Genomic DNA, 12,468 nt, shown 5'->3' with positions numbered 1-12,468 from the left:
GACTAAAACTTGGCCCTACCATTTCAATTCCTCTGAATCATCAATTTTGAGATAATTCCAAAATCTTTTCTGAACAAAACTGTCAATTTAAGATAAAATAATATATAATAACGTGGCCATTTCTGCACAAAAAAACAATTAATTATGGGCACGACTTCTTCCACCGGCCAAAAAAAAAAAAACAAAAATCTTCTAACTACCCCTTCACCTCCTCTTTCTCTATTTAACTAACTCCTTACTTCCTTACTCCTTACATTACACACACACACACCAATCAAATCTCACAAAATGGATCACCACCACAACAAAGCTCCCAGCCACCACCAATCAACACCGCAACCTGCTGTCGCCGTCCACCATGCTCCCGCCCAGACCCACCACCAATCCTCATCACAACCTGCAGCTGTCCAACATGTCTCTCATCAGAGCCCTAAGTACACTGACAACAAACCCACTGTTAGGTTTTACAGCAAGATCAAGACTGATTACTCGCTCACCATCCGTAATGGAGAACCCGTTCTTGCACCCACCAACCCCTCCGATCCTCATCAGGTATATATATAACCTCTCAATCTCTCATTCCTCCTTCGCAGATCAGCTCATCTGAATTCAGTGTAGTTGATCTTTTCATCTTGTTACACAGCATTGGATAAAGGAAGAGAAGCTTAGCACGAAAGTCAAAGATGAAGAAGGTTTTCCCTCTTTTGCTCTGATTAATAAAGCTACTGGACAGGCTCTGAAGCACGCTACCGGTGCCGCTAAACCAGTATGTAATCCTCCAACTTCAAATTGCTTCAATTAGTGATGAACACTCACATATAACTATTGTCAAATTGTATATAAGTATGTACTATAGATCGAGTATCTGTCGCATGTTTGATCGAGCTTGTTCTTTTTGTAAATTTTCTTCGGATTTTTAATGTAAATAATTGCTTCTACAGGTTCAGTTGACGGAATACAACCCAGATAGGGTTGATGAGTCTGTTCTTTGGACACAAAGCAAGGATTTGGGTGATGGTTTTCACTCAGTAAGAATGGTGAACAAGATTAAGCTTAATATAGATGCATCTATTGGTGACACTGGTATTCATGATGGGACCAAAATTCTTTGTTGGGAGTGGACTAAAGGTGATAACCAGAGGTGGACGACTGCTCCTATTTGTAAGTTCCTCAACACAAACTGTCACGATAAAAGCAAATGACTCCTATTCAATGTTGTGATCTTATTGATCTTTATGTGTGCAGGATATGGTGGTGTGAAGTTCCCATGACTAGAAACATGGCGTGCTATGTTCATGGTGATGGTGATATGTATGGTTGAATAATGTTGTGTTTAAATAATATGTTTATGTATTTAAATAGCACGACAATCGGACCGTTTACACGTCTCAATACCACCACTAGTATGTATTGGACACGTACATATGGTTCGTGTTGCTTTTTATACATAGATGTATGAATGAGAATAATTTTTGTTGGTGTAGTTTTCTTCTATACCAATTAAGTAATTGAAATTTGAGGAAGATAAAGTATTTTCACTGCAAGAAAAAGATTTTGGTGGTAACTTTTCGTCCTTACAAGTCCGACTACTGATTAGAGACCGAAATATATTACCTCGGTTTCAAATTGATAGTTCATTTTTTGATTTTTGAAGTTTTTTTTCTTCAACTTTGACCTTAAATAATTTTGTTTTTGATAGATAATACTTGATGCAAAATATATGAACGGATTGTATTTTAAATGTTTTTTCATTTTTATAAGTTTTATCTAGTAATATATAACACAAATAAAAATATTTAAGGTTAAAGTTGAAGAAAAAAGAACTTTAAAAATTAAAAGTGGATTATCATTTTGGAACGGAAATAGTATAAGTTATCCCTAAATACCGGCTAATTATAGTTCTCTCTCTCTCTCTCTCTCTCTCTCTATATATATATATATATATATATATATATATATATATATATATATATATATATATATATATATATATATATATATATATATATATATATATAGTAACTAAATATTTGTTCTAGAGACAAAAAATGGTCACCAATTAAAGAGTTATGAGAAAAGACCATAGCTACATCAACTGTAACATCTCAAAAATCGTAAAGTAAAATTTTCATTTTAAATTCAACCACAAACACCATTTAGCCATTTTAAACATTCAAAAGTATATCAGAGTAGAAATACTTATCAGAGTACAATCCTAAAATTATGAAGTTGCGAGAACATGGGTGGATGCAGTGCTGTCACGCCGGACCCTTCCTTTTTGTACCGGAAGTACCTGAAACCATAAACATAAAACCGTATGTACAAAGTTTAGTGAGTTCTCCAAAATGTCTAGCCTGCTCATTGGGCCTAACCCACCATAATGGTCCTATCCTAACATACAAATGCAAGAGTCACAAAGACAACTAACACCCTACATAACATACAATGGGCCTAACCCTTCCTGATCCATAGGCCTAGCCCATAATACAAATGAGCCTACCTCGTCATACAATGGGCCTAACCCAACATACCATATAAGAGTCACAAAGACAAGTAGCATAACAAATCATAATGGGACGGTATTGGTGCCTTTGACCCACACGTACAGTGAGGATACTCACCTAAATCACAAAACTAAATAAGACTCAGCTCAAATCATCGACCACATCTAACTACTCTCCTGCCAAAACATGGGTGCAAAACACCTCCTGCCAATCCACACAAGGCATACCCTAAACCTTCAAAAAATAGAGATTGGCCAAAAAGTCAACTAAAACGACCCAAAAACACAACCCAAAAATTTTCGTTTTTCCATATAATCAAAACCATAATATAAGTATCATAACATAAAACATACGCGATGTATCCCCAAAACATAATAAAATATTGTGTGGAAAACTGTATCATACTACATCAATCCAAAACATCAAGAGGCATCCCCAGGATAAAAGCTATGCTGTGGTGTGTGCGATGCTGTCACCCCGAGCTCTTCCCTTTGCTTGCGGAAGTACCTGAAACCAAACTGAAACTGTAAGCACGAAGCTTAGTGAGCTCCCCCAAACTACCACATACCATACAATAACATAAAAACACATATTGGGCCTTGCCCACTGCATCGGGCCGAAGCCCGGAAACTGCATCGGACCGAAGTCCGGAACTGATTGGGACCTTGTCCCCTGCATCGGACCGAAGTCCGGAACTGACTGCATCGGACCGAAGTCCGGAACTGACTGGGACCTTGTCCCCTGTATCAGACCGAAGTCCGGAACTAACTACATCGGACCGAAGTCCGGAACTGACTGGGACCTTGTCCCCTGCATCGGACCGAAGTCCAGAACTAACTGCATCGGACTGAAGTCCGGAACTGTCTGACTGAACATGGCATAACGTAACACATCAACTAGCGTAACACATATACGACATGCTACATCGGGCCGTGGCCCGGAACACATAATACTTAACACATAAAACATAGCACACAAATCCTGTTCGAACCACGAAGGCATCGAACATACTAACTACTGCATCGGACCTAAATCCGGAAACTACTGCTAACTGAACGGGCCGGCATTGTGGCCTTAGACCCGTTCCTACTGGAAGGAAACTCACCTCGTAAGCTGGCTGCTGAGTGTATGGCTCGGGAAGCTAACGGTGGCTGCTCCTGAATCTCCTCGGCTACAAGTCCATAAACACACTCAATCAAATACTAAACACTGCGCTTGGGGTAAAATGACTCTTTTACCCTCGGTCAAAGTCAAATATCTTTTGGGCTGACTCGCCGAGTTGGGCCACCCAACTCGCCGAGTCCCACTCTCACTTTTCACTCTTACTCACTGCTACTCGTCGAGTCTGGCATCGACTCGACGAGTACCCTCTTGATCCAAGAACTCAGACAATCTTCATCCGACTCGCCGAGTCGTATGAACAGACTCGACGAGTTGTTCTTGATCCCAAGAAGATTGCCTTGGACTCGCCGAGTTGATGAACAACTCGCCGAGTCCCTCCATCACTGAGTTCACCCTCAACTCGCTGAGTCCACTCTCTAACTCACCTCGTCCACTCGACACTGATAAAACTGAAGAACTCGGGACTCGCGACCCAACTCGTCGAGTCGTTCTTCCGACTCGCCGAGTTGCCGCCATGCAACTGATTTTTACTCGATTTTGTTTGAATCCAATGCATACAATTGATAGATCTGAGTCCAATAAGCTGATTTACCACGTAAAGTTTCCAACTTTATGTGCACAACCTCATGAATAAGGGAAATAAGGCTAAAAGATGCATAAAATGGGTAGATCTATGGTTATCATGCAATATAACTCCAAAAAGACAGTAGATCTGGGCTCTACAACACCCCAACATTCAGATCCATAGCTATTTCGACTTAATAAGACGTTCATGCAAGTGTAAGGCTTGGAACAAGCATCAACTAGCTCTTAGGAGAGCTCTAATGGAAGTTTAAAGCATATAACAAGATGGAACTCCGAAAATACCTCAATTAACTCTGATTTGGCCTTGGATCTTTGCACTACAACACTTCTCCTTGCTTCTTCCTTCTTCTCCTTCTTTACACCTTCACAAAATGGCACCAAAACACATATAAGCTCTTCAAGGGAGGATTAGGGTTCTAACACTGCGTTCTCAGGGTGAGGGAGGCGAGGATGGGGGCTATAAGGTGGTATAAATAGTGGGCAACCCGGGGATTTTAGGGTTTCACCCAGACAGATGGACTCGCCGATTCAGGGATATGGACTCGCCGAGTCCCCGGCTCACGCGTGCCCTCAGGCGCGACCCTACTCGGCGAGTCAGGCTAGAACTCGCCGAGTCCCTCTTGAAAAACTCACTATAATTACCAATAAATCAACATACCGGGAACGGGTCGTTACAATTCTCCCCCACTTGTCTCAGACTTCGTCCTCGAAGTCTGCTACGGCTGGATCTGCAAATAACTCCGGGTAGTGCACTCTCATTTCCTCTTCAGCCTCCCACGTCCATTCAGACCCCTTCCGGTGCTGCCACTGCACCTTTACTAGCTGAATTACCTTGTTCCTCAAGGTCTTGGTCTTCCGTTCCAGAATCGCGACCGGCTTCTCGATATAATTTAGGCCGCTATCAACCTGAATGTCCTCTAAGGGAACGACTGCTGTCTCATCCACCAAACACTTCCTCAACTGCGACACGTGGAAGGTGTTGTGTATCTGACTAAGCTCCTCAGGGAGATCTAACCGATAAGCAACCCGACCCACCCGGGCCAAAACCCTGAAAGGACCAATAAATCTGGGGCCCAATTTGCCCCTCTTCCGGAACCTGATGACACCTTTCCAAGGTGAGACTTTCAGAAGAACCATATCTCCCACCTGGAACTCCAAGTCCGAACGCCTCCTGTCGGCGTAGCTCTTCTGCTGTGACATCCCCAAAATCTCGGCCAGAAAAGACCGATTTCATTTATGCTTTTTAAAATAATTTTCAGAGTAAATCCTTTTAATTTTAAAAGAGATGCGGAATTTGTTCCCAAAAACAAAACATGATAAAATAGATATTTATCAAAACATTTCGTAAAGAAATATGATTTCATTTCACAATCAAAAGTCGGGATGTCATGTTCCAATACAGATCATAAAGCATAAACTATAGCATTACAAGTCATTCAACAAATATATACATATACAGACTTGTAAACAAAACAACTTGATGTTCGCCCATCTTAAGCTCTTGCGCCACTTCCTGTAAAATAAATCAACTGAGTGGGTCAGGCTTGGGAGCCTGGTGAGCATATAGGGTTTTCAACCCACAATAATTATATTTAATTTCAACAATCAACAATAAACCCGATTACCCATTCCCGTTATCCTCACCTTACGTTCCTAAAAATAACGTCTATTATAAGGAACTTATTTTAGGATTTTTCATCGGGACGGATATTACTGCAGAGGGGCTTCCTCAACAATAAGTATCCTATAGGCAACCATGTGGGGGATAGAGTACACCGGTGAACACGTCGTTCACAACACCTACAGGTAATGAGCCTGCTAGTGTTCCACAGGACAGTCTAGAATAGTCCGTGGTCATCATCCATACTCTGCTGAATGACTAGAATAACACCAATAACACCGAGGCCTCTCATCTGTTTATTACACACCAATTATCTACCCATGTTCTACCCAACATATTAGTAGATAAAAATATACATTTTTATACATAGTTTAAAAACCTGTATAACATGTTTTAATCAATACATATTCCACATAACAGATGAGGCATACACACATAACACGTATTTCATAGAGAATACATCAGATCTATAAGATAGAAGAGAGTGAATATACACTCACACGTATAACAACCAAGTATATACACATAACATGTATTTTATAGGAAATACTTCATAATATTGCGTTGGAATGAAAATAACTACACACTCACTTGATCAAAAGATAATCGGGCAGCACTACGGCTTGTAGAAGGAGTGTTTCTCCGTAGATCTGGAAGATCTTCACAAAACCGGGCTCCTCGCGGGCAGCATTTCGGCTCGGGAATAACGCTCTTCGGGATCCTCGGGGCTTCAGATCTTACTTCGGGGCTCGGGAATATTACTGGGGCTTTGGGGTATAATCGGCACGCAAAACGAGGCAAAACTTAGAGAGAGGGAAGAGTTTGAACAAGAGAAAATGGCTGAATTCGAGTTCTATTTATAGGCTGCTGGGTCTGGGATTACGCGGGGCGTACTCAAATTACGCAGGGCGTACTCAGTACGCGGGGCGTACTCAGGTTACGCGGGGCGTACTTTGACGTCACTGCGTGCGTCGACTGGTGGCACTCGAGTATTGGTCAGACAAGTTGCATCCGACTGAGTACGCGGGGCGTACTCAAATTACGCGGGGCGTAATTGACTTGTCAAACTTCTAAATTGCGTAACTTTCGCATACGAGCTCCGTTTTCGACGTTCTTTATATCCACGCGAAGGTCAGACCATACTCTACAACTTTCATTTAGACTCCGTCGGCAAATTTTGACTTTTATTTTTATTATTTATTTTTAGAAGGACGGGACAGAAAAACTTCGTTATAAATTCATAACTTCTTCGTCTGACGTCCGTTCTCGCCTATCTTTTCATCGTTTCACTACTAACAACAAGATCTTCGATTCTCATTTAGATTGTTTCGGCTAAAAACCGCTCGATCTCAAATCGAGTATTCGGGTTGTATACTGCTAAGTCGAAACTTCATAAAATCATAACTTCCTCATACGAAGTCAGATTTGGGCGTTCCTTTTATGCACGCTCTCGGTTTAACGAAATCTACGACTTTCGTTTAGATCGCTAAGGCTAAATATCGCTCTATCTTAAATTCATATTTTACGTCACTCGGCGTCGTGCCGGTTCTGTCGCGAAACTTTGACAGGTCATAACTTCTTCGTTATAACTCGGATTTTGGCATTCCTTATATCTCCGGAATCCTTGTTTCGACCACTACAACTTTATGCAAAGATGTCGGGCTTATCTCACACTTAAATTTTGACGCTTATTTTATTCTTAATTCATTAAATTATAAAAATTAAGAAAATACACACATAAATCACATAATTCACAAATAATACATTTTTTATTATTTCAAATTGGGGTTACAAAGGTTAACCTAGACTATTACATTGCTAAAAATGGCAAGCCTAGAAACACAGGCGTTACAATTCTCTCCACCTTAGAATGATTCCGTCCCCGGAATCACACACCAGCAAACAAATGTGGATAGCGACTCATCATGTCACTCTCCGTCTCCCAGGTGAAATTTGGCCCATTCGTGTGTTTCCATCGGACAAGCACTAACTCCACCATCTTACGTCGCAATTTCTTAGTCTTTCGGTCAACAATTGCCTCCGGTTCCTCAATCAACCTTTTGTTCTCATCGATCCTCAACTCTGAAAGTGGAATTATGTCGGGAACTTCTCCCGTGAACTTCCTCAAATAACAGACATGGAAAGTGTTATGAATTCCATTCAGTTCTTCTGGTAGTTCGAGCTTGTAAGCTTGGTTCCCAATCCTCTGAAGAACTTTAAATGGTCCAATAAACCTTGGACTTAACTTTCCCCTTTTTCCAAATCTTATAAGTCCCTTCCACGGCGAGACTTTAAGCAAAACCGAATCTCCAACTTCAAAAGTCATCGGTCTTCGCTTTTTGTCAGCATAACTCTTTTGACGATCCTGAGCTGCTAACATTCTCTCCCTAATTATTTTCAACTTTTCAGCAGTTTGATGGACTATCTCCGGCCCCATAAACTGCTTTTCCCCAGCCTCAAGCCAACAAGATGGCGTACGACACTTCTGTCCATACAAAGCTTGATAAGGTGCCATCTTTATGCTCGAGTGAAAACTATTATTATAGGAAAATTCTACCAAAGGTAAATGTTCATCCCAATTACCTAGGAATTCCAAGGTACACGCTCTCAACATATCTTCAAGTGTTTGTATCGTCCGTTCGCTCTGACCATCAGTCTGCGGATGGTAAGCTGTACTTAAACACAACTTGGTACCCAATTCCTCTTGTAGACTTTTCCAAAATCTTGAGGTGAAATGACTATCACGATCCGACACAATTGTTAGCGGAACACCGTGAAGTCTTACAATTTCCTTCACATAAGAATTCGCAAGCTTTTCCATAGACCATTTCTCATTGGCTGCTATGAAATGCGCACTCTTAGTGAATCGATCGACGACCACCCAAATCATGTCGTGACCATTCTTTGTTCTGGGCAGTTTAGTGACAAAATCCATAGTAATGTCTTCCCACTTACCCATAGGCACAGGCAATGGTTCTAAACTCCCGTACGGTTTCTGATGTTGTGCCTTGACTCTTGCACAAGTCACACACTCAGCCACATACTTCGCAATGTCGAGCTTCATCGTCGGCCACCAATAATAGGGTTTCAGGTCCCTATACATTTTAGTGCTACCGGGATGAATTGAGTACATGGTCTTGTGAGCTTCTTCCATCAGAAGATCTCTGACTCCTCCTGTCTTAGGTATCCAAATCCGATTTTGGAACACCTTCAGTCCGTGACTGTTTACACCGAACACCAACGTTTTGCCCAAACGTTCCTCCTTCCGGTCATTCTTCTCCGAAGCTTCCTCTTGAGCTTTCTTTATACTTTCTAAAATGGTTGAGACAACTTCAATTCTCAACGATCTTGGCCTTCGCTTTTCAAGATTGACTTTCCAACTGAGAGCATCAGCAACAACATTGGCCTTACCGGGGTGGTAAAGTATCTCACAGTCGTAGTCTTTAAGTAGTTCCAGCCAGCGTCGTTGCCTCATATTCAATTCTTTCTGACTAAAGAGATATTGGAGACTCTTATGATCAGTGAAAAGTTTGCACTTCATGCCATAGAGGTAATGCCTCCATATTTTCAGAGCGAAAATTACCGCTGCCAACTCCAAATCATGAGTCGGGTAGTTCTTTTCATGCTCTTTCAGCTGTCGAGATGCATACGCGATCACCTTATCTCTTTGGGTCAAAACACAACCCAATCCAACACCAGACGCGTCGCTATAAACAGCGAAGTCTTCAACTCCATCGGGTAGAGAAAGTATCGGTGCCTCGCATAGTTTCTTCTTTAGCTTCTCGAATGCTTCTTTATGCTTATCACTCCAAGCATAAGTAGCTCCTTTGTGGGTCAAAGCTGTTAATGGACTAGAAATCGAAGAAAAGCCTTGGATAAACCTTCGGTAATATCCAGCTAATCCTAAAAAGCTTCGAATCTCCGTGGGACTTTTCGGTTGTTCCCACTTCATCACAGCTTCGATCTTTGCTGGATCAACCATTATCCCTTCTTGGTTGACCTCGTGACCCAAGAATTGGACTTCTCGAATCCAAAAATCACATTTGGAGAACTTCGCATACAACTTCTCCTTCTTCAAGACTTCCAAAACTTCTCGCAAGTGTCTGCCATGCTCCTCTTGGCTTTTTGAATAAATCAGAATGTCATCTATGAACACTATCACAGATTTGTCAAGGAACGGATTACAAACCCTGTTCATTAAATCCATGAATGCTGTGGGAGCATTGGTTAGTCCAAACGATATAACCAAAAACTCATAGTGTCCATATCGGGTTCTGAATGCAGTCTTCTCTATATCCTGCTCTCTTACTTTTAGCTGATGATATCCTGACCTCAAGTCGATCTTTGAGAAATAACTTGAACCTTGTAGCTGATCGAATAGGTCATCAATCCTCGGCAACGGATATCTATTCTTTATTGTTGCCTTATTCAGCTCTCGGTAATCAATGCACATCCTCATGCTTCCATCTTTCTTCTTTACGAATAACACCGGAGCTCCCCAGGGTGATGAACTAGGTCTAATGAAACCTTTGTCCAATAACTCCTGAAGTTGCATCATCAGTTCCTTCATCTCCGTCGGTGCTAATCGATAAGGTGCTTTTGCAATTGGCGTTGTTCCGGGCAACAAGTCAATACGAAATTCTACTTGTCGATCAGGCGGTAATCCAGGAAGATCTTCGGGAAATACTTCCGGATAATCACACATAACGGGAATATTTTGCATCACCTTCTTTTCCTTCTTAGCATCGATCACGAATGCTAAGTATGATGTACACCCCTTGGTCAAACATTTTCTGGCTTTCATTAGAGAAATGATTCCAGAATTTACTCTGCGTTTATCTCCATACACCATAAACGATTCCTTTCCAGGCGGATTCACTTTCACTATTTTCTTCTTGCATAAAATTTCGGCATCATTGGCACTAAGCCAATCCATTCCCAAAACAATGTCGAAACCATTAAGTTCTATAGGTAAAAATTCCTCGTGGAATTTATTCCCATTCAAATCAATTAAAATGTTTTTCATACGATGGCTAACAGGTACAATCTTGCCACTAGCAACTTCGACTAATAAAGCATTATCTAGTATCACAATAGGCAAAGCTAGTTTTCTACCAAATTCATGCGATATAAAGGAGTAGTTGGCTCCAGAATCAAATAAAATTTGGGCAGACAATTTGTTAACGAGAAAGGTACCTGAAGCGACATCAGCTTCATCTTTAGCAGCTTCCAGTGTCATCTGGAATGCTCTCGCCTTTGGCTTTGGCGGAATGTTGGGTCTTGCTGCCTCCTTCTTCTTCGGACAATCCCTTGAGATGTGCCCCTCCTCACCACAACCATAACAAACATTCTTGGTGAAGGTGCATTCGTTGGCATAATGCCCTGGCTTTCCACATTTGTAGCATGTGGTTTCCCCGCCACACTTCCCATGATGCTTCTTCTTGCACTTGTCGCACCATTTCGCCTCTACCTTTCCTCCACTTCCTCTCGAACTAGACTTCGAGAATTTACTTTTCTTGCTGGACCCTGAAAATCCATCGATTTTCCTTTTCTCACCAACCTCTGACCTTCCCAGACCTTTTTCCCTGATCTGGGTCTCAACATTTCTAGCAGCCCAGATGGCGGCTTTCAATGTGGTTGCTTGCTTAACCATTGGACCATAGTCCGCTGGTAGTCCAAGGGCAAACTTGTTGACCTTAGAGAGTTCTGTAGGCACCAAATATGGGATAAACTTCATCTTTTCCGTGAAACTTGTAGCGTATTCAGTAACGCTCAATTTCCCTTTCTTCAAATTCTGAAACTCATTACTGATTTCCAGAAGGTCCTGCTCGGAGCAGTATTGCAGTTTTAGTTGTTCCAGAAAGTCTTCCCAAGACATTTTGCTTGCTTCTCCCTTGGGCATAGAGTCATCTAACAGCTTCCACCAACTTAACACGCCAGATTTTAGCAGAGGGATCGCAAGAGCGGTCTTCTGCCTGTTGCTGCATTCGCAACTTTCAAACATAGTCTCCATTTCAGAGACCCAGTCCATAACTTGTACCGGCGTCGGGATTCCGGATAGGCATGGTGGTTTGGATGCCATGAAATCCTTATACTTGCACCCACGACCATCATTTCCTCCATACTGGTTATTGCGTCTAACCACTGGTTGTTCGTCTTGACCAATGATCCCACTAAAGTTTTCTCCTTCAGACTGCCCTCCATTCTCCTCGGGCTCTTCCGCTTGAATTGACGGTTCTTCACGATTCTGCCTAAGCAGGCGTCTTGTTTCTTCCATCTGACGATCCAACATCATTTGAATCATCATTTGTACACCAGCCATTGTTATCGGCTCAGGTGCAGCAGCTACGACAGGTACTTGTTCGATTACAGGTGGTTGATTCCTGTTTTCATTAGCATTTCCAACTCCGCTTCTTGTTCTCACCATTTTGGTCTATACACCGAATAATTTGACCTTATTACTCCAAACGATTACATGCTAGTTCTAATATCGTACATATACGCTTAGAATCCTAAACACATAAACCTTCAGATCCGGTTGGCAATAAACCGTAGATCCGAACAAACAATATCATATATGGCAACATATAACATTTAGCACATAAAAGCATTTTAGGCAACTTTCCTAAAATAAAC

At 41.7% G+C, this 12,468-nt stretch overlaps 1 protein-coding gene across 1 annotated transcript; it reads left to right on the top strand.

The window, feature by feature from the left end:
• The first annotated feature begins 235 nt into the window (after positions 1–235).
• Positions 236–1,483, top strand: LOC145002219 (ricin B-like lectin R40G3). Its single transcript, XM_078961515.1, has 4 exons — positions 236–552; positions 644–766; positions 942–1,161; positions 1,246–1,483. Coding segments are annotated over exons 1-4 (609 nt in total). The 5' UTR covers positions 236–288; the 3' UTR covers positions 1,248–1,483.
• Positions 1,484–12,468: the final 10,985 nt, after the last annotated feature.

The sequence above is a fragment of the Lactuca saligna genome, chromosome 6, assembly GCF_052625555.1.
Source record: "Lactuca saligna cultivar CGN05327 chromosome 6, ASM5262555v1, whole genome shotgun sequence".
NCBI classification, from domain to species: Eukaryota; Viridiplantae; Streptophyta; class Magnoliopsida; order Asterales; family Asteraceae; genus Lactuca; species Lactuca saligna.
This window is presented reverse-complemented; position numbering and strand designations above follow the sequence as displayed.

What these genes read in the sequence shown, in the direction of transcription:
- LOC145002219 (XM_078961515.1), top strand. Translation starts at nt 289, where the DNA reads ATGGATCACCACCACAACAAAGCTCCCAGCCACCACCAATCAACACCG. An exon ending in ACCCCTCCGATCCTCATCAG is followed by an intron (nt 553 to 643) that starts GTATATATATAA and finishes CTTGTTACACAG; the next exon opens with CATTGGATAAAGGAAGAGAA. An exon ending in CTACCGGTGCCGCTAAACCA is followed by an intron (nt 767 to 941) that starts GTATGTAATCCT and finishes TTGCTTCTACAG; the next exon opens with GTTCAGTTGACGGAATACAA.